At 37.2% G+C, this 23,597-nt stretch overlaps 1 protein-coding gene across 1 annotated transcript; it reads right to left on the reverse strand.

The window, feature by feature from the left end:
• Window positions 1-17,642: 17,642 nt before the first annotated feature.
• Window positions 17,643-20,371, reverse strand: LOC148212313 (uncharacterized). Its single transcript, XM_088122050.1, has one exon. The coding sequence runs from the start codon at window positions 19,419-19,421 to the stop codon at window positions 17,643-17,645; it is 1,779 nt and encodes a 592-aa protein (XP_087978176.1). The 5' UTR covers window positions 19,422-20,371.
• Between the last annotated feature and the right edge of the window lie 3,226 nt (window positions 20,372-23,597).

The raw sequence follows: 23,597 nt of genomic DNA on the forward strand, positions 1-23,597 counted from the left end.
GAATGAACTTCACTTGAATGAAGTTCTTGTTAGTTTGAAGAAGGGAAATCAAAGCCTTGAATATTATCTAATGGTTGCTCTGAAGCAGACACTAATTTACATGCATATGCAGGTGCCAATGCTCATTTTGTAACTCATCCATGTAAAATCTCTTATGAAAAAAATATTATGGAAATGAAAAATTGTAGGTTGGAAATGTCTTTTAAATGTATTTCACATTATAATTTGCAATGTTAATACTGACACTAAACTAATAGGTCTTAAAGATGTTCTTGTAGTTAAAAAATAAAAAATAATCCATTGTCTATAAGTAAACCTACTAAAGATCATGATTGTTCCACTACTTTCTATATTATTGAACTATTGATAAAGAACAAATTCGAAAAGGTCATGGCGAAGGGATGACTCCATTTGTTGTTTGATTATTTTTTAATCAATGTGATCATTTGGAAGAAAGAATAAATGGTGTGTGAGGTGTGTCAATTGAGCAAAAGTCGTAGGCTCACCTTTCAAGTATAAAATGAAATGAGAGGTTTTCCTTTACAAAAAATACATTGTGACGATTAGGGCCCTTCACACTGCAGGGATTAGAACAGTTTGAGAGAGAGACTTTTCTATAATTTATACCAGCGGAATTGAAGTGCTGAACAGTTTCTACCTTCTTAATGACGAGTGACTTGGTGCAACACGTCACAACTCCCACTCCCATGCAATTATTAACAATTATTAACAACACGTCACAACACGTCAAATTGATTATTAATTTAATTAACAAATTCAATTAAAAATTAAAAATTAATTAATTTAATTAAAATTTATGGAACAACATTGGATAGCAAAATTAGTTTTATATATTAAACAATATATCACCAATTTTTTACATTTTCAAATATAGCAAATTTTTTAGATTTTTTATTTTGAATATTTCAGTATTCCCTAATTACCTTTTACAAACATACATATTGCAAGTATATCAAACACTCGTATCAGTAATATATCATATATTTATGTTTCAAACATATCAAATATTTATATCAGTAGTATATGACATACATATACAGGTGTATCAGAATAACATATCAATAGTATATTAGATATATATCACATAGAAACTCACATTAGGGATATCAGAGTACTATATCAGCAGTATACCAGCGTATATCATACATATACCGTATTTAATAGGTTCTTTGTTCATTGTTGGGATTCTTCTTTGCAATCTAGGGTTAAATTTTTTAGAATTCCAAAAAAATCATACTATACTTTATAGGTTTCTGCTCATCTTGTTCTTTATTCTATTCTAAAGTAGTAGAGTGTTTATGTTCTTCATTCTTTTATGATCGGAATTATATCAGTTGAGTATATCACACTGATATACAAAATATAAGATATATTTTAATTACATCAGTGTTATATCTAACATATATTATGACAATATATCAGTGGTAAATCAATAAATGGTAAATCATATAGCCATATAAGAAGTTATATAAGTGGTATATCAGTTGTATTTACCAACAATTCCAACATGTAGTCACATGTTATATATATCAGCAACACGTAATCATATCAGTTGTTCATTTTGAACCAAAACTTCAATCTCAAAAACAAATTTTTTCGTGGAACGTCATATGATCATATAATAAATATATATACCAGCACACATATATCACAGTTAGATCAAACGTATATCATTGGTAAATTGGATGTATATCAAGTACATATGAAATATATATCACTGGTAAATCAATGATAAATCATATATCATTATTATGTCAGTGGCAAATCTCATATCAAAAGTTATATCAGTAGATATCATAGTTATATCACAAGTAAATTAATTGTATATTAGATGCATTGCAAATATGTATTAGACATATATCAAGGTTATATCAGTGGTAAATCAATCAATAGTAAATCATATAATCATATAAAAAGTTATATCAGTAGATATCATATTTATATTAGAGGTATATTGGTGGTAAATCAAATACATATGAAATATATACCACAAATATATTAGTGGTAAATCACATAATCATATAATAAATTATATCAGTAGATATCATAGTTATTTCAATAGTATATTAATTGTATATTAGTGGAAAATTAAAAGTATATCAAGTATATATCATATATATATGTTAGTGGAAATGGAAGGGAAATCGAAATGTAGGGTTTTATGGGCTTCCGCATTTTGGGCTTAATTTTTTGGTTATTGTGCTTGGGATTGGGCCTGCAGGACAAAGTTGTCATTTAATATGTGGCACTCCATTTTTTTTATTTTTATTTTTTTTTTTGGAAAAAGAAGTGTTATATTCGAAAAATCAAAATATGATGGCTAAAATTTTTTTTCCATATCTCTTGTCCCTAAAATTTATTAATTTAATTATTACTTAATTGATTAAATCAAAATAATAATTATTAATTGATTAATTAAATTTAGAAGTTAATTGAATAAATAAATAATTTAGTAATTAATTATTTAATATTTAATTAAATACGACATATTTAATTAAGACCATATATTTTGAATCAGATTCAAATGCATCACAAATTCTTGTTCCTCGTTTTAGTCATTGTGAGCTAGCAAGGGGACCTAATTGACATACAGATCTAAAGCTCCAAAAATACGAGATTAATTGATTAAACTCATTAACCATATTACTCAACATTCGTTAACTATTGGTTACTCCACTAAAGACCCACAGCTGCACTCTTCTCAATCTAGAATATTTTGTGTCCTTGGATATTGAGCATTAACAGTAAGTCAATCCATCACGAGTGTCTGTACCTATCTTGCGCCTTTGCTTAATAGCAAGAGGGACGAGTGCAAGTGCACACTGTCACAAGTAATAATCTGGAAATATTCCAAGTTCGTCTCCACAGGGACTAGTTTTCCTTTAAAATTGATTTTGCAAATTGTTGGAATGAGCAATCGAGTTTGGGAATAAAAATAATTGATTGGTTGAAATGCACGTTTTATAATTTAATAAAATAGAATTTTGAAACCAACCCTCATACTACTAACTAGTTTCAAGAGAAATGAATTACACCTATCAGAATCTCACACTAAATTTACTCTCTAATTGTAAACTGGTTCAACTCCTATTCCATACCGCTTTTGGTTTGTTTAGAAGATTAGGCCAGTATTTAAAACATGTCTGTAAAATACTTGAAGAATCCTAAGTAATTAAAACTCCAACTTACGTTTAATGGGTAAGAGAGCCTATGTCTAGGATCTTGTTTAAGTTCTTATGTCTAAGTAACTTCCCATTTTATCTTGATGAACTCCGTTGACTCTAACCTTTTCAGAATTAAACTCAACTGTTGTGATTTAAACAAGTGGCCAGCAAATAAAATCAACTAGATTAATTAACTCAATCAAGATAAGCAATTTGAGCGTAAACGCCGTGCTATCTGATAGATGTAATTAAAATGATGGAAACTAAGTCATTCGTAAGAGGGTTGGAAAAATTAATTTAGCTACTCATGGAATTAAAATAAATGCAATAGCAAAAGAAGATAACAAAAGAATTCATTTTCATTGAATCGGGAAAGAAGAACATAAATTAGAATAACTAGAGTTGCAATAAAATAAGCAAAAAATTGTAAAAACAATAAAGGAAGAACAAAACTTAAAGCTGAAATTAAAACTTAAAAGCTAAAGTTGACAAGAATTTAGAAAGGGAAAAGCAAAGGCATGGAAATGAGGTGTGTAGAAGTGATGCTTGGAGGCTCCTTTTATAGGCTATGGAAGTAACAAAGATTTGAGAAATTCAAGGGAAGTTGACAACCACTTGTTGTAAAGATATTAGGAGTAAAACCAAATCTTGGACCAATTACTTGGTCAAAAGTGGTTATTTTCGTTTTGACAATCTAGGCATCGAATGTGGCTGAAGCATTGTGAAGCTGGAAAAATTATGGCCTTGCAATGTGCCTGACGCATTGTGATCATAAATCTTCATTTTTCCTTACAAAATAAGCATATTTAGACAAATTAGCCTTCATTTACCTATAACTGAATTCCAAAGTCCCCAATCACAAATTATGCACATTTTTCCTAAATTATATGCATGAACATACATTTTCATCCCAAATATAAGTTACCTAAGCATGCAAACCTACCCTTTTTAGCCTTAAACCAAGTCTTATCAACCTACAACTACGTCAAATTATCGTTTGACCCCTGAGTTACCTCTTTCACCTAAACAACTTCTGATCCTCGAATGAACAACCTGTTTATGGTCCAACCATTAAACAGGAATCCATCTTGGGCCAATGTGAGGGCGGAGCTCCTTGTTCAAGTCTTTGAGTCAGCACTTAAGAGAACACTCACCTATTTACCCTAAAGCCGGGAAGGAGTGAATTTCATCATGTGTAGTTATGTTTCCAGCACCAAGCTCGATCTCGCCCCCAAAATGAAAGGAATATTGAGTCGCGACCTGGGCGACTCTCACCTATATAAATCAAAGGACGGTCCCTTATAGGCAGGAGTGCATAACTCACTTAGGATCGAGATTAAGTTGCCTAGTCTTCCTATGAAATTATAATCTATTAGTTTGTTACAACTAATCGATTATTTCGCAGCTCGGTCTTATACAAACTCATTACATAGGATACCCCCACTTGCATGTCTCCACATGAATGATTTGGATTAAGCCATTTGTAACTGTCGACGGTGAATTTTGATAGAAGCACATGTGGTGCCTAGACGACCAGTCCGGTCTTGGATCCACTGGACCTGAAACTAAAGAACTCAACACCGATGCGGTGTCCCGCCTAATACACTCTGACGATCAAGTTAATAATCTGAATGGAAATATGAATAAGACACCAAAGATATAAGTGACAAGTTTTTCACTTACTTGGTGAGGATGATCGTCCTTCATTTTATAGCATCGACGGGTCGACTAGGAAGAACGACGGTTGGAAGTGGCAGGGATGTTGCACACTGTACGGTTGGACAGAAGGAGGTGCGTTCTCGACAGTAGCAGGGTAATTCCGCCATCTATGCCTTCTAGACGTGTCGTCCAAGGCCGCAAGATGCGCCTATCGTATCGACAGCATGCGCTGCCAATTATGGCTGTGTGTGCGGGGTAACCGTTTACTGTTCTTTGTCTCCCTTTTAGCAGATACACTTTCTGCTTGACGACATCTCCTCTAAAAACGTGGTTCTCCGTGGACCCGCGCTTGAGGAGGGACGGACGTGTGTCCTGTTTGGATGCTACCCATAATAGTTATTGATATTTATGGATGCCTATTTGGCATACAAATAGATGAAGATGCATCCGACCAACCAGGAGCACACCTCCTTCATCATCGAGCAAGGGCTGTTCTGCTACAAGGTCATGCCCTTCGGGTGAAAAAACGTCGGAGCAACCTACCAAAGGATGGTGACCAAGATGTTTGCCCTGCAAATCTGAAGGAACATGGAGGTGTACGTCGATGACATACTGGTCAAGAGCCGGACAGCCGAGCAACACAAGGATGACCTCTCCGAGGCTTTACGAGTCATGCATCATCATGGCCTGAGGCTAAACCCAGCAAAGTGTGCCTTCGGTGTGAGGTCGGAAAAGTTGTTCGGCTTCATAGTGCATCAACGGGGGAATGAAGCCAATTCATAAAAGATCCAGGCCATCTTGAATATGTCCACCCGACCAATTTAAAACAGCTCCAGAGCCTGAATAGAAAGATCGCAACGCTAATTCGGGTCGTGTCCTGATCGACCGGCAAGTGGTTGTCCTTCTCCAATACGCTGGGAAAGGAAGGAAAGTTCAAATGGACCGATGAATGCGAAAGGGCCTTCCAGGACCTGAAGCAATATCTTGCGTCCGCCACACTCCTGGCCAAGCCAAACATAGGGACGAAGTATACCTCTACTTAGCCCTTTCATGGAGCGCTGTCATCTCGACACTAGTAAATGAGGAGGCCAAAAAGCAACACCCTGTGTACTACACTGATAAGCGCCAAGGTTGCTCGTGTTTACAAAGTTAGAGGTCCTTCTAGGATCCTTGCAAACATTCACAAAAACGACTAACTTACCGAATGATTCCAACCAAGAGTAAGGTTAGAAGATGAATCACTCTTAGATCGGACTTAGAATCTACAATGGTCACTCCTAGATCCTAAGACGACTCACTCCAGAATTAGCTTGATCGAGACTAATCCAATGAATCGGTTTAACATCAAACCTAAAACAAGATTTGAAAGAAGCAACACCAAAAGTGTTAAGGAACAAAAGTTCTTGAATTTCAATATGTTTTAATCTTAAGTTCTCCATGACAAGAGCATTACAAGCCTTTAAATAGGCCAAATGGTTGTTCAACATAAGAACACCAAAAGTTTTTCAAAATACTACTTAATGCAAATGGTAGAAAATAAGACATGCAAATTAAAACTTGATTGCACATCATTCTAGACACTTAAATGCAGATCAGAAAACGTAGTCATGCTTCAAATGGTCTTATCTATGTGCTGTAGGAGGCGCTTCACATTTGGATATGGTTTGACAACTTTTGACTTCACAAACTCCAAAGAGGTGCAATCTGCAAAGGCACCTATTCACGAATCTGCACACTTTTTTTGTCCTCCGTGCCATCTCTCAAAATAGACAACTTTTCCGGTGCCATCTTTGCTCCATTCTCTTCTTGACTCATTGAAGTAACATTATGAATAAATTCGGGCTCAAAACTCTTTGTTGGTTCTTGTGCATTAACAAGCTTTTGAAGGTGCAGTGTGAAAGCCTCTTGAATCTTCCTTGCCTTTCTTGTAATAATTGCTCCTTTGATATATGTAATTGGTCACAAATGGATTCGTATCATCCCCCCTTTCTTTAAAAGGATTTGTCCTCAAATCAAGGTTTTCATTTCCTTCATCAAAACGAATCAAGTTAGTCCAATGATAAGCCTTAACAACTTGTTCCTTACCTTGTGAGTTGTATATTGGAGCTTGAAGATTTATGAGTTTTCTTCGTTGGACATGTCACTTCTTTCTTCTTGAAAATTTCTATGGCCCTTTCTTGTTTGCCTTCTTTGAGTTAACACCACTTTTTGACTTCCTTGAAGTGCAATCTTGAAGTCTTCATGTAATATCATCCTTGTTAGTCTTCTTATGTTTGGACTTGGACAAATTCTTCGTTCCTTCCAAAGGTGCTTCCAAACCCAATCACTTGGTTTGTTGAAATTGTGCTCAGATTTATTTTTCCTCCACTTGGTACTTTGCATTTGCATTCTCCAACATAACATTCTGCTTTCTCGACCATGGAATTCTTTATACAAATTCTTGGATAAGTAGTTTTCCACAATGCCTTTCACCTTAGGTTTCTTATGTCCATGGTTACCTACACAATAAGGAAGCAAGTTAGTATCTTGAAAATCAAGATATATTTTATACTTACCTTGTAAGACAATCTCAAGATCATGAGAAGATGATAGGATAACTCTTCTTGGCTCCTTTATAGCTTCCTTTGTTTCTTGTATTCGATCATGCTTGAATTGAAAAGTTGGAACTTCCTACAAAAATCTTAGAAAAGTAGAAAGACTAGGATAAAATATGTGAGCTTGATAGTAAGGGTCCTTATGCAACAATGCTATAAGATTTGACTTATATTGACAAATGGATTGGATCTTGCTATTTTCCTCTTCTTTCTCCTTTGAATTCCTTTCTCTTAACTCTTCTCTTTCTCTCTTTTCTTTGAACTCACTTTTATCAAAATCAGAATCTTTGCGATCTTGTTCAATAAATTCATCAACATGTGCTTTAGAATCTTCCTCAAATTTTGCATCATATTTCTCACAAGCATCATTTGAATCAACAACACCATTTCTTATCACCATGACTTCTTTATTGACACATTCTTTGCTCATGTGTCCAAACCCTTTGCACTTCCAACATGTAAGAGAATTAGTCTTCTCCCTTACCTCCTTTGGAACTTCATTGTTTTTGGCATTGGAGCTCTCGGCCTTCACTCTTTTGACAGCACCAAAATTCCCTTTTGGTTGCATGAATTCATTCCATTTGGAATGCTCCTCTTCTTTCCTCAATTGATCTTCAATTTTGATAGCATGGTGATACATATCTTTCAAGTAAGGTGGTGGATTTTTCTCAATATGATGAACAATTTCCAGATTCAAACCTCCAAGGAATCTAGACATGGTTTCTTCCTCTTCTTCTCGAATGTGTGCTTTTTCCATTAAAATCACCATCTCTTGATAATACTCATCAACACTTTTTGTTCCCTGCCTCAAAGCTTGCAGTTTAGTTTTCAAATCATTTTTATAATGTTTGGGAGCATACCTCTTTCTCATGGCTTCTTTGAGTTCTTCCCAAGTTTCTATTGGAAACTCCTCTTTCCTTCTTTTCTCGGATTTGAGATGTTGATACCATGCATTAGCATGATTAATGAATTCGGCAATGACAAGTCTCATCTTCTTATTCTCACTATATGTATAGCTATCAAACACGTGCTCTATCTTCCTTTCCCATTGTAAGTAAGCCTCGGGGTCCGCTGTTCCACGAAACGCTGGAATTTTGAGTTTAACTCTGCCATCTCTATTTTCATGAACTCTTTCCAATCTCCTCGGTTGCATAATGTTGGCAAAGTTATTCCTTCCTCTTCCTCCAACTTGTCTTTCTTGGACATCGAAGTCAAACATACCTTCATCTTCCTGTAAGACTCGTTCTTCTCTTCGTTGTTGCACCCTTCTTTCCTGCCTATCTTCCCTCATCATTTCCACCATACCTTGAATTGATTGAAGAATAGCCATAGTAGGATCTTGCGGTACTCCCTGTGACATTTTGTTAGAAAAATAAAATAACAAAATAAGGACCTTTCCACTCCTCTCACTAGGATTTCACTCAAGGACACTCGTGTTTATCACTCGAGGGTAGGCTTTTGGTACTAGGTCAAAGATGTAAGGGTTGGCTTAAATTTTGGTGCAATCTTGCTTAAAGCTTGATATAACTAATTCAATGATCAACTCTCACAAACTAAGACTACAGCAACTCAATCTTAGGATAAAAAACTTGATAATTTAAACAAAACACAACATAATGAAAAGAACTTTTCATGTGCCTCGGATCTTCGAATGCTTTTTTTTTGTGCTACTGTTTTCTTTCTTTTGCTACTGATTTTTGTTTCTTTTGCTTCTGTTTTTTTTTTCTCTTTTTGCTTCTATTTTTTTTCTTTGCTAATAATCCGAGAGCAAAAATACAAGAATTTCAAGGAAAGTTGTAGTATGTCTTGTTACACTTTGTAAGAACTACTTTCGAAAAAAGAAAAAATGACAGAATATAAAATTAGACAAAGTAAAGATATTTCACCTCTAGAGCCGGCCAAAGGATGTCGACCAATGCTCTGATACCAAATGATAAGTGCGAAGGTTGCTCGTGTTTACAAAGCTAGAGGTCCTTCTAGGATCCTTGCAAACATTCACAAAAACGACTAACTTACCGAATGATTCCAACCAAGAGTAAGGTTAGAAGATGAATCACTCTTAGATCGGACTTAGAATCTACGATGGTCACTTATAGATCCTAAGACGACTCACTCCAGAATTAGCTTGATCGAGACTAATCCAATGAATCGGTTTAACATCAAACCTAAAGCAAGATTTGAAAGAAGCAACACCAGATGTGTTAAGGAACAAAAGTTCTTGAATTCCAATATGTTTTAATCTTAAGTTCTCCATAACAAGAGCATTACAAGCCTTTAAATAGGCCAAATGGTCGTTCAACATAAGAACACCAAAAGTTTTTCAAAATACTACTTAATGCAAATTATAGAAAATAAGACATGCAAATTAAAACTTGATTGCAGATCATTCTAGACATTTAAATGCGGATCAGAAAACGTAGTCACGCTTCAAATGGTCTTATCTATGGGCTGTAGGAGACGCTTCACATTTGGATGACAATTGACAAGCTTTGACTTCACAAATTCCCAAGGGGTGTAATCTGCCAAGGCACCTGTTCACAATTATGCACACATTTTTTGTCCTCCGTGCCATCTCTCAAAATAGACAACTTTTCCCATGCCATCTTTGCTCCATTCTCTTCTTGACTCATTGAAGTAACATTATGAACAAATTTGGGCTCAAAACTCTTTGTTGATTATTGTGCATTAACAAGCTTTTAAAGGTGCAGTGTGAAAGCCTCTTAAATCTTCTTGTCTTGCAGTAATTGCTCCTTTGGTACATGTAATTGGTCACAAATGGATTCGTATCACGGGATTTGTCTAGAATTGTGCCTGGCACTTTTTTGGGTTGGTTTCTAAAAACTTCTCTTTACGTCTTTTTTCTATTTGACCAGTGGGAACTTGATTTATACACCAAAGCCCAACCTTGAGAAAGGTGAGTTAGGTAAAATAATAGGAAACCAATTATGGGATGTGACTTAGGAATAAGCGCATAAAACATGGTTCTAGACATAGGCCCTCTGACCCATAATGCAAATTAGTTGGTAGATATTCTCTAGGATTGTAATCACACATAGGCATATGATTGTAGGTTACCCTAGCCTCTACAGCAACCAAAAGTGGTAGTGAAGAGTAGAACTGAAATCCCAAGAAAAGTCAGGAATTGCACCCGGTGCATAAAGAGGTTGAGTTTTATTAAATTGCTTGTTAGTTAAACCCTCAAACAACAACATTTCATCACATTTTTTTTCCTAAATTACAATTGCATATTTGAACTGTTCACTTCTTAAAACTGTTTTGAAAGGCAACAAGTCCTTGAGGATTCCACCTTGGATTACTTCCGAGTATTACTTGTGATCGTGTGCGCTTGCACGAGTCTCTAATGTTTTTAAAGGTAGAGAAAGTCCCAACAAGTTTTTGGCACCGTTGCCGGGGACTTATTTTTCAAAACTATTCTTTTTTTCAAGTGAATTGTTTCATATTGCGATTGTTGCATGTCCTTGAGATTAATTGTTATATCTATCCTTAGAGTACCAATTTTTGTTACCGCAAAAAAGCTTTCTTGCAGAAGTCCCTAAGAAGGTTAAGTCAAGAATAGAGGTCAAGAAAACAAAAGAAAAACAAACTTTAAAAGAGAAGGGAATGAAAAAATAAATAGGAGGTTACTTGTATTGAGCCAACAACCAGTAGGAGTGTTTGAAATGGAGTCCCAATTTATGTATAATCTTCCAATGGGAAGTAACATGCTCATAGCTCCTGTGAATCAACTATGTTGTTTATATTGTGGTGATATTTGTCATTCAATAGAATATTGTCCATCTAATCCTTCGTCTTTTTATTATCTAGGTCCGCCAGAAAATAAAAGAATTCAGCCCTTATTCAACTCCATACAACCAAGATTGGAGGGATCATTCAAATTTCTATTGTGGAGAGCATCAAGCTGAGAGTATCCATCCATACAAGCATGCATTTCAACCAGAATTCCCAAAGCAACCTCACCAAGAATGTGAACAACCACTGATGCTAGAGCAAATGCAATCATTCATTTCTAGCCTTGAAAAGACAATGATAAATTTTATAGTAAGAACTGATGAAGCGTTACGTAGGCTGCAGAGCCAAATTGAGCAAGTAGCCGATGAGTTGAGGAATAGTCCACCAGAAGCATTGCCTACCAATATGGAAAAGCAGGATGAGGCATTCAATGAAAGGAGCGAGCTTGAATATGGCGAACCTGAGCTTCGAATGGACAACGATGATCCACCAACCTTTGAAGTGATAAATAAGGTATGGAAGAATAAGGAAGTTGAACACGAGAAATCGGTAGAGGTAATTGAGCACGAGGTTGCAATGAACCTAAACCCGTCACCTCTAAATGTTGGACCACTTTTCCCTTTCCCTTGATTCCCTTTAGAGATAACCCAAGACATAAAGAAGGAAGAGTTCACAAAACCTGTGAAGGATCAAGTAAATGAAGAACTAGGAAAAGATAAGATAGGTTCAGATGAAGGGTTCTACGTTAAAGTTTCACCCCACATTCCAATTTTAAAAAACCAATGCATACAAGTAAGTCACCTATCCCTCGAGCTAGACCTTAAAGCATATTGTGCTCTGAAGGAGCGAACTGTGACAGGGTAGTAGAAGAAAAGAGATCGAACGAGCTTGAGGAAATGAGTGAAAGTTGAAAGCATTCAACGTTCTTTAAAGTAAAATCAGTAGGAGGGAAGTTTGTACATTAGTGTCATGTTTACTTTTCAGTTTTTTTTTATTATGTCCTTAACGTTTGAATAATTTCATTTTCTTAGTACAGGATTGGAGTTCCCAAGAAAATAAGCAAGGCATAAGGCAAAGAGCACTGAGCATTATTCCATAAGAAGGAACAAAACATGACTTAAATATGGAATGCCTAGAAAAAGCGCCACTTGGTGGCCCTTTTTTTGTTTTACTCATCGGATTAATCGAAGGATTTTTCTAACCCATGTTTCGTTGTTGACATAATGTTGTTTTGTTCATGTGTTCTTAGTCATGATATTTTCTAGGTAGAAGTATTTGCATCAGCTAGACAGCATGCTGAGATGTTTGGCGGATAACATATATCATGTTTAATCCTACAAGTTAGGGTCATATAAGCATTGACATTCTATAGACCCTAGGCTCTTTATCATACTTCATGGCTTGTTTGTTGCTGCTAAAACTACTATCTATTTGCTAAGCATGCCTAATCATAAAAAAAAACTGTGAAAATAGTCCCTCGGGCAGTTTAAGGGGTGTTTTTATGTAAAATATTTTTTGTCTTCTTTTTGCAAAATTTTTACATTTTATTTAGGGTTTTTTTGTGTAGATTCCAAATCTAATTTTTGTTTTTGCATTTGAATTTTGCAGGATCAAGATCCAACCCAAGTCAAAATTGCGCCAGGCGCAATTCAAGAGAAAAAAATCGACTTTTGAGTTATGTATTAGGGCTTTTGTGGGCTTTATGTGGGTTATGTTTAAATGGGCTTTAGATTGTTTTTAAATCAAAATAAGGCCGAATGTTAAACTCACTTATGTTTTTAATATGTTTTAAAACATAAAACAAAAAGCCCTAGGATTTCAAATTTCCCCCATTCACGATTTTCACCAAGATTTCCTCACTTGTTTTCAAATATTCTCTCAAGAAATCTCAAAGAATCTCAAAGTTTCTCTCATCTCTCTCATTTTCGGCATACTTAGGGTTTATTGGAGGGATTTTTCGTTGTTGATCATGAAGCAAGCTCGAGAACCATTGAAGGTTCATCTTCCTCCAAGCCACACGACAAAGAGAAGGAGAAGAAGAAAGTGTTGTTGCCTCCACCAACTAAACCGGGTATGATTCCTCTTGAACCTCCTAGGATGTAACGCCCCCGAATTTTGGGTAACGGGGAATGTTACTAAACTTATTTGTTTTACACTTTATTCCAAGGCATAAAGGCCACTAATCGAACTTAAATATTTTAGCTTTGTATTTGCTAATTCAGTCTGTTATTTGCTCAATTTAAACATGTGAACACTACACTTGACAAATGAATGAAACAACTTGTCCTTCATGGGCAAAATACACATAACTCCCCTATTTAAGCCCAAACAAAGCTAAATCGAGTAAACGACGATAGACCAACAACCTACTCGACAGAAGCATAACCCTGCAGGATGATAACAAATCAACTAAGCAAATAAATCCACCACACTACCACTACGCCACTCTGATAATAACACCAAAACAAAACAGTTAATCCATTCTTCAACCTTTCCAAGTGAACAAATCCCCTAACGTTAAACGTACCCTCTAAGCTTCTCAACAGAACCAAAAGCCCAATCATTATAAGAGTTGAGACTTGAAAGAAAAGTCTTCTACAACATTCTAATAACTCCCTAAACATTACACAAATCAATGCTCAAACAGATGACATAAACTAAATCAACAAGAACTCGTAACAACCTATTCTAAACAAGTTAAAACTAAACGGAAACTAGTTATGGTCATTCTTCTCGAGTCTCCACCGCACCATCACCACGAACCTGATCTTCACCTGAAAAAATGTTAAGAAACCCTTGAGAGTTGGATCTAAGAACCTTGCTAACGAACAAGACCCATAGAACTCAATCCCAAAAACCCCGAAAACAAGTATGGAATCAACCCAAGGAAAAGTTTTAGAACGGATTACCTTGATGATCAATATCAAGAGTAGAGAAAACTTGTTTCTAAACTCGTGATTCGAATCACTCCACAAGAGGTATGATCAACACCGCTTGAATGATCCTAAGATGCAAATTCTAAAGACACAAGAAATTGCACAAGAAATGGGAGATAAATCTCTCAACCAAGCTAATGAGAAAACTCACTTTTCATTCAACTTCAAATTGTGTTACAACAAGACATCTCAAGGTTATATATAGCCATCCTAGCAAGCCATATGAAAAGTCTTTAGCAAATGAAAAGACTTGTAACTTACAAGAAATGAAAAGACTTGTAAATGAAAAGACATAACTTACAAGAAATGAAAAGACAAGCAAATGAAAAGGTTAAGAACATGGAAAGCCAACCAAAATAATTGCAATCCCGTCCATAATGAGGGATGTGAGTGTTTGACTTGGTTTTTGAATTGAATGAGTTGACTTTGACTTGTCTTGATGGAGTTGACTTTGACCTTGACCAAGTGGACTTTAACTTGCCATAAAAACACTTAAAAATGCATAACTTGCACCAAATTGAAGTGCATAGTTCTAACTTCTTGCACATCTTCCTTTATTTCTCTTGTCGAGTTCAAGAACACTTGGACATGAAGTAGCAAAGCTTGTTGAAGTTTCCTAGCTCTCGATCTTGTAATCGGTCCATGAGGCATAACAACGGTAGCTCCTTGGTTCATATCATCCTCCCCATCTTCAGAAGGATTCGTCCTCGAATCGAAGTCATCAACTACATCAAAAGGAGACAAATTAGAAACATTAAAGGTAGCACTCACTCCATACTTACCTGGCAAATCAATCTTATAAGCATTATCATTGATCCGTTCAAGGACGTGAAAAGGACCATCGCCTCGTGGTAGCAACTTAGACCTTCGTTGAGTTGGAAACCGTTCCTTTCGAAAATGTACCCAAACCCAATCCCCTGGCTGGAAAACAAGGAGCTTGCGTCCTTTATTGATGCGGGAAGCAACCTTAGTGTTTTGCTTCTCAATCCTTTCCTTAACTTCTTTATGTAGCCTATGGACAAGATCAACCTTTGTGCTAGCATCATAACTCACAAATTCATTAGGAGGCATAGGCAACAAATCAAGTGGGGAGATAGGATTGAAACCATATACAATTTCAAACGGTGTGCATTTAGTAGTACTATGGACAGCCCTATTATATGCAAATTCAATTAATGGCAAACAATCCTCCCAAGTTTTAAGATTTTTATCTATGATTGCTCGAAGCATGGTAACCATTGTCCTATTTACTACCTCAGTTTGTCCATCAGTTTGGGGATGACAAGTAGTAGAATAAACAAGTTTGGTTCCCAACTTTCCCCATAACAAACGCCAAAAATGACTTAAAAATTTTACATCGCGATCACTAACAATAGTTCTAGGGATGCCATGCAAACGAACAACTTCCCTAAAAAACAAATCAGCAATCAATTTAGCATCATCAGTTTTATGGCATGGTATGAAATGCGCCATCTTGCTAAACCTATCAACCACTACAAATATACTATCCCTACCCTTCCGAGTTCTTGGTAAACCAAGGACAAAATCCATAGAAATATCAACCCAAGGAGTAGTAGGAACAGGCAAAGGTGAATATAAACCATGTGGTTGTAACCTAGACTTAGCTTGTTTGCATGCAATACAATGCTTACACACTTTATGCACATCATGCTTCATCTTAGGCCAATAAAAATGCTCAGCAAGCATATCATAAGTTTTAGAAATACCAAAATGAGCCATTAAACCACCCCCATGAGCTTCCTTTACAAGCAATTCACGAATTGAACAAGATGGAATGCAAAGTTTTCCTTTTCGAAACAAAAATCCTTCAAACAACATGTAATCATCAACAACAAGTCCTTTTTCACACGATTCAACAAAAGGAGCAAAGAACACATCATCTAGATACAAGGACTTAAGATGTTCAAATCCTAAAATCTTAGCATTCAAAGTATTAAAGAGAGCATACCTTCGTGATAAAGCATATGCAACAATGTTCTCCTTACCTTGTTTATACTTAATCACATATGGAAATGTCTCTATAAACTCCAACCACTTGGCATGTCTGCGATTCAGTTTGCTTTGCCCTCTCAAGTGCTTTAGGCTCTCATGATCCGTATGAATGACGAACTCCTTTGGCCAAAGATAATGCTGCCAAGTTTGCAAAGCTCGTACCAAAGCATAAAGTTCTTTGTCATAAGTTGGGTACCGCAAAGAAGCACCACTCAACTTTTCATTAAAGAACATTAGTGGCTTATGGTTTTGCATTAGTACAGCCCCAATTCCAATCCCACTTGCATCACATTCAATTTCAAAAGTCAAATCAAAGTTCGGTAAAGCAAGTAGAGGAGCATTGCACAACTTATCCTTTAAAACATTAAAAGCATGCTCTTGGGATGTACCCCAAACAAAAGGAACATTTTTCTTTACCAATTCATTTAGAGGTGAAGCTAGGGTGCTAAAGTCCTTAATAAAACGCCGATAAAAGCTAGCTAGCCCATGAAAACTTCGAACCTCCCCAACATTCGTGGGAGTTGGCCATTCGCTAATAGCCTTAACTTTCTCACTATCCACCTCAACTCCTCGACTAGACACAATGAAACCAAGAAAATTAACCCTTTCCATGCAAAAATTACATTTCTTTAGGTTAGCATACAATTTCTCGTTTCTAAGTGTAGTCAGAACAGCACGCACATGCATTACATGATCTTCCAAAGACTTCGAATACACAAGTATATCATCAAAATAAACAACCACAAATTTTCCCAAATATTCACGCAATACATGGTTCATCAACCTCATGAAAGTACTAGGAGCATTAGTTAAACCAAAAGGCATAACAAGCCACTCATACAATCCATATTTGGTCTTAAATGCAGTTTTCCATTCATCTCCAACATTCATACGAATTTGATGATACCCAGATTTCAAATCAATCTTAGTAAAGAGACTACAACCATGCAATTCATCTAACATATCATCTAACCTAGGAATAGGATGACGATATTTAACAGTGATCTTATTAATGGCCCTACAGTCTACACACATTCTCCAAGTTCCATCTTTTTTAGGCACTAAAATAACAGGCACACTACAAGGACTAAGACTTTCGCGTACATACCCATGAGCTAACAATTCATCCACTTGCCTTTGAATTTCTTTGGCTTCAGTAGGATTAGTCCTATAAGCTGGTCGGTTAGGTATGGTAGCACCTGGAATGAAGTCAATCTTATGCTCGATGCCACGAAGTGGTGGCAATTCCTTGGGCATCTCCTCGGGAAACAAGTCCTCAAATTCCTGTAAAAGAGAAACAAAAATACTAGGCAAGGAGGTGTTAAGCTCGTTAGTAAGAAAACAAGACCCTTTGTACAAAAGTACAAGAACAGTCCGTTTCGCCATTAAAACATTCCTAACCTCACTTGAACTAGCATACAAGCTCACCGTTTTGGCTTTTCTCTCATTTTTCCCACTAGGCTGATTGCTACTCCCTTGCTTTTCACTCAAACTTTTTTTTTCTCTCAACTCATTTTCTTTTGTTTTTTTTCACTTTTTGCTTTTGCATCAGCCTCTTGCCTCTTCTTTTCAAGTTTGCATTGATCAACATGCACATCTTTTGGTGACAAAGGTACAAGAGTAGTTTTTCTTCCATGATGAGTAAAAGAATAGCGATTGGCATACCCATCATACATTACCCGACGGTCAAATTGCCAAGGTCTACCCAACAATATATCCCCGGCATGCATAGGTACAACATCACACAAAACATCATCAACATATTTTCCAATAGCAAAAGAAACAAGAGCTTGTCTACTCACCTTTACCTCCCCACAATCACTCAACCATTGAAGTTTATATGGTCTAGGATGTGGTTTTGTCTCTAAGTTAAGCCTCTTGACCAGAATAGAACTTACAACGTTGGTACAACTACCACTATCAATAATCACACTACAAGGCACAGTTTGGACAAGACACCTAGTGTGAAATAAGTTCTCTCGTTGGTCTAGGCCATCCTCCTTAATTTGAGTACTGAGAGCTCTCCTAGTGACTAAGGACATATGTGTAGGGTCCTCTTCACTATACTCCTCACTCTCACATTCACCATTGTCGTCCTCTTCTACCTCATCTTCCTTCTCATCTTCTGTTACAAACTCTCCTTCTCTAATTATCATAGTTCTTCTATTAGGGCAGTCTCGACTGTAATGTCCTACTCCTTGACATTTCCAGCATTTAATATCCCGATTCCTCACATTAGGTTCATCAACTTTCTCTTTCCCCTTCTTGGAACTCTCTCCTTTCTCAAACTTTTCTTTTGGTTTCTCATATGCCTCTCGATTTCTAAGTTTAGAATCAGCACTCTTACTATCCGTTTTCCATGTAGAAGATGAATGGGAAAAGGGCTTAGTAGAATACCTTTGAGATCGCCTTTGGAGCTGCTTCTCAATTTTGATGGCAAGGTGCAACATCTCTTCGATGTTAAAGTAAGGTTGTAGATCAACCTTATCCGCAATCTCCTTGTTTAAGCCATTAAGAAACCGTGCCATGAGATTCTCCATGTCCTCTTCAAGATCCAGCCGATTCATCAACGTATCCATCTCCTTGTAATAGTCCTCCACAGACTTACTACCTTGTCTCAACACTTGGAGCTTTTCCGCTGTGTCCCTGTGGAAATGTCTAGGAACAAATCGCCTCCTCAACAACTCCTTGAACTCATACCATGAATCGATTGGCGCCTCAAGGTTTCGTCTCCTAATTGACATTAATTTGTCCCACCATGTTACTGCATAATCTTTGAATTGAGCAAGACATAGTCGTACCTTCTTTTCTTCACTGAAATTATGGCAATCAAACACGAACTCCACTTCTTTCTCCCATTGAATGTACGCTTCCGGATCAGTCTTACCATAGAACTTCGGAAGTTTTAATTTGATGTTTCCCAAGTTTCGATCAACTTGAGCATTCGCTCGTGGGGCTCTTTGGAAATTATGATAGCCTCTTCCCCGGCCTCTCCCTCGATCTAAGCCACGACCAACGTGTCTATCACCCCCTCTTGGACCCGCTAAAACTGTAGCCTGATCGTCCTCCCAATGATCGGATCCATCACCTTCATACTCATCCTCATCCATAACACGTGGTGGTGGAGGTGGTGGAACTCTCTCCTGAGCTTGGTTTTGAGTCTCCAACCTTCCTATCCGTTCTGTCAATGCCTCCATGCTACGAATCATTCGTTCAACAGTTCCTTCTAGCGCCTCTCTCCTCCGGGCATCAGAAATATTGCCTTCATCTCCAAGATTAGCCATGCTGTAAAAACAAAATAGAGTGACAAGAAATGGACCTCACAAGCACTCCCTCACTAATTCACTCGTTAGTGAAGTTCACTCGTGTTTAACCCTCAACACTCAAAATAATGTATCGCTCCCTTACAATCTCTCCCTCACAACTTAGTACACTCTTATGCACTTCAAACAAATCGGTAAGTGAGTCTAGCAAAGTTAAAAGCTATGTGCATTTCAAGTGGTTTAGACAGCACATAAGAACTCAAACAAGAGTGTGATTTTGGGAGTAACCCGAATAACAACAAAGAAACAAGTTAAGAAAAAAAATAATGGACAGAGTTATAATGGAAGCTAGAAAGAAACGAAAGTAGAGTTAAAGATAAAGATGGTTGGGAATTAAGCAACAAGGAAGTAGCATGAGATTTCAATGCAAGGCTACACAAGGAAGTAATGACAAATGGGGTCTTCTATGTTTTTTTTCTTCTTTCTTTCGTTTTTTTTTTTTTCAGTTATGGATCAGCAAAAGCACAATAATGCTAACAATAAATGCTTTCACGTTCAGTTTTTTTTTTTTTTTTTTTATAAATCAATCAGCAAAGTGCACGAATTTCACCACTAAGAAAGTCGAATCATAAGACTTCAAAGAAGACAGATTTGTAGATAAGATCCAGATCTATAATAATGCAGAAGACGAAAATTGGAAAAGATGAATGGAATTGATACTTTTTTTTTTTGTAATTTTTTTGACAGAATGCATATGCTTAGATATAATAAAACATAAGCAAGGAACACAGAATTCAAAGAGATAAATGCAAGGAAACATATATCCGATCAAAGAGCCTAATGCTCTGATACCAAAATGTTAAGAAACCCTTGAGAGTTGGATCTAAGAACCTTGCTAACGAACAAGACCCATAGAACTCAATCCCAAAAACCCCGAAAACAAGTATGGAATCAACCCAAGGAAAAGTTTTAGAACGGATTACCTTGATGATCAATATCAAGAGTAGAGAAAACTTGTTTCTAAACTCGTGATTCGAATCACTCCACAAGAGGTATGATCAACACCGCTTGAATGATCCTAAGATGCAAATTCTAAAGACACAAGAAATTGCACAAGAAATGGGAGATAAATCTCTCAACCAAGCTAATGAGAAAACTCACTTTTCATTCAACTTCAAATTGTGTTACAACAAGACATCTCAAGGTTATATATAGCCATCCTAGCAAGCCATATGAAAAGTCTTTAGCAAATGAAAAGACTTGTAACTTACAAGAAATGAAAAGACTTGTAAATGAAAAGACATAACTTACAAGAAATGAAAAGACAAGCAAATGAAAAGGTTAAGAACATGGAAAGCCAACCAAAATAATTGCAATCCCGTCCATAATGAGGGATGTGAGTGTTTGACTTGGTTTTTGAATTGAATGAGTTGACTTTGACTTGTCTTGATGGAGTTGACTTTGACCTTGACCAAGTGGACTTTAACTTGCCATAAAAACACTTAAAAATGCATAACTTGCACCAAATTGAAGTGCATAGTTCTAACTTCTTGCACATCTTCCTTTATTTCTCTTGTCGAGTTCAAGAACACTTGGACATGAAGTAGCAAAGCTTGTTGAAGTTTCCTAGCTCTCGATCTTGTAATCGGTCCATGAGGCATAACAACGGTAGCTCCTTGGTTCATATCAACAATAATTGTAGAGGGGGGTGAGTATTAAGAATACTCCGTAAGTAGCCCTCTCTAACTACACACAAGCAACATGTTCAGCACACGATATTCATTACGAAACATTACTCTGACTTTCATGCATCAATAAATCATAACACTCATTAATTCACACATTGCAATCCAAGTAACCTCAACCACATACGCCCGCTAGTAGCCCTCATTAACTATACACAAATCAACATGCTCGTATCACATCAATCATCAAAATGCGATAACTAGAAATCATGCATCGCTAGGTCGTAACAATTAGTCAATACACACACACAGCATCCAAAATATCAAGACTCTCGAAACTTCGTCCTCAAGTCCCACCGGTCTCTAACTCCTTCAAGCTACTTCTTCCCATCCCACTATGTCAGTCCTCCAAGTCTAACTCTTTGAATCATATCGGCCCTTGACATTTATCCCCAAGGTCCCGACACTCATTTACAGAAGCTTGGCGTTCGACCTTGCCATTTATCCCCAAGGCCTTGAACTATGATTTCTAATACATCACACCATGTTACTCCTCCAAGTCTAACTCTTCGAATCGTATCGGCCTTTGACATTTATCCCCAAGGTCCCGATGCTCTTCTTCAGAAGCTTGGTGTTCAACCTTGACATTTATCCCCAAGGCTTCGAACTATGCATCGACCCTTGACATTTATCCCCAAGGTCTCGATGACTACTTAGCGTATTGGTCCTTGACCGCCACCACGTCAAGACCCAATACTCATCATCAAATAGACTCATCATGCCGACCCCCGACCTTTTGCCCGGAGCCTCGACACTCATCTCTACCAAGACTGACTTATCGACCCCCGACCTTTTGCACTCGGAGCCTCAACACCCAGTAGTGACGTACCAGCCCCAGCCATTTGCCACCAAGTCTATGTATGTCTCCATTCGCTTTCCATTTCAGGATAAACCACATATTCAGCTCTCAGCCTCCTGCTAAGATTCTATCCCGTGACGTTCAAGCCACGTACCATAAGTTCTCCCAGTAACGAAATCATTAGTCCTGTCTACTACTTCAGACAACTCACAACAACAAAGCAACCAGTCCGTCCTATCACTTCAGCTAAATCACAACCAATCTCTTCAGGGCATCGACAAGTCATTTACACTCTATTGGCAACACCCTTTTTAATATGCTTTTCATTCATACAAGGAGAGAAATAAAATTCACAGTTCTCAAACTAGAAAGTACCTGTCTCCTAATTCAACAATTATCATATCCCAGTAATCATAAAGCTAGCACATACATCTAGATTCAGAACATGCATTCAATCAACCAGCATAACCACTTCCAACCATTTTTAAATCAGAAACCACCAACTACATCCAACGATCATGACTCAACAGATATACATAATTTATAGGAACACAGCAAGATGCAAAGCCAACCGTATCTATTAGAATTTCTCCAACCATGACCCTAAATATAAATGACACATAATTCATATTAGAATGCAGCAACAAATCATTTCAATAACACAGCACAACGCACACACCGACCCCTAGTACTACTTACACAACAATAAGTTCATACTTCTTGCATCAATCCCACACCTAAGCATTAAAACATCAAAACAGCAAGTTAGTTATATGTTTCAGCATTTGAAATCAACTCTAAGGGCTTCGAAGGGCTCGTTACCGCAACAACAACTTCGTTTAGGTGTGGGTAACCTAAATCTTGCTCGAAAAGGTATGGATAACGTGAATCGGGCCTCGAACGGAAGTGGGTAATCACCGAACGCCAAGGAACTAAGCTGTTTTGCATTTTACAGCACGGGAAACGCTCTAAAACCACTTCTAACGCTGCTGGCTGCTACAAATCGAGCGTTATCTGCACAAGGGTCGGGTTGTTGAGGTCAAGATCCGGCTAAGGGTTGCGTTGCCACGAACTTCTTCAATCAACGTCGTGGGTCGTCGACCGTCTGGGTGCGCGGGCTGCTGCAGAAGCCGAACTAGGAGTCTCAGTCGTCCACGATGCTCAAAGATCGTCATTCATGGTTGGACTCACCGGAATCGGGCTGCTACTACTCGAGGAAGGCGAGATATGGCGATTTGGAGCGTGTCGTCGTTGATCGCTGGTTGCCGCCGCGAACTGCTGCAGGAGGACGCCGGCCAATGCTCGTGTTGCTTGCTGCCATAGCCGGAGGACGCTGTCGCTGCTGCTTTGCCGAAGGAGGAACCAGTGGGGGCGGCTCGTGTGTTTGAAAGAAGAAGAAGAAGAGAGAGAGAGGGAGAATGGAACTTAGGGTTTCCTTATTTTTATTTCTTTACTTTTTGTGTTTGTTTTCTTTTAGTTTATTGCCCTTTTGTTTTCCAAATAAAAATAATCCAAAAAGAAATAACAAGGTAAAGTCTTTGGCTCTAAGAAAGGAAAAAAAATAAAAATAAGAAAACTCATTATAAAAAGGTTTGGAAAATTTATTTTAGAGATCAACTTAAACTCTAAAACGTAATAATAAAGTCGAAAGAG

Source organism: Momordica charantia (assembly GCF_013281855.1).
Source record: "Momordica charantia cultivar OHB3-1 chromosome 3 unlocalized genomic scaffold, Mcharantia_2.0 BLBB01000003.1, whole genome shotgun sequence".
Lineage (NCBI taxonomy): Eukaryota > Viridiplantae > Streptophyta > Magnoliopsida > Cucurbitales > Cucurbitaceae > Momordica > Momordica charantia.

What these genes read in the sequence shown, in the direction of transcription:
- LOC148212313 (XM_088122050.1), bottom strand. Translation starts at nt 19,421, where the DNA reads ATGGCTAATCTTGGAGATGAAGGCAATATTTCTGATGCCCGGAGGAGA.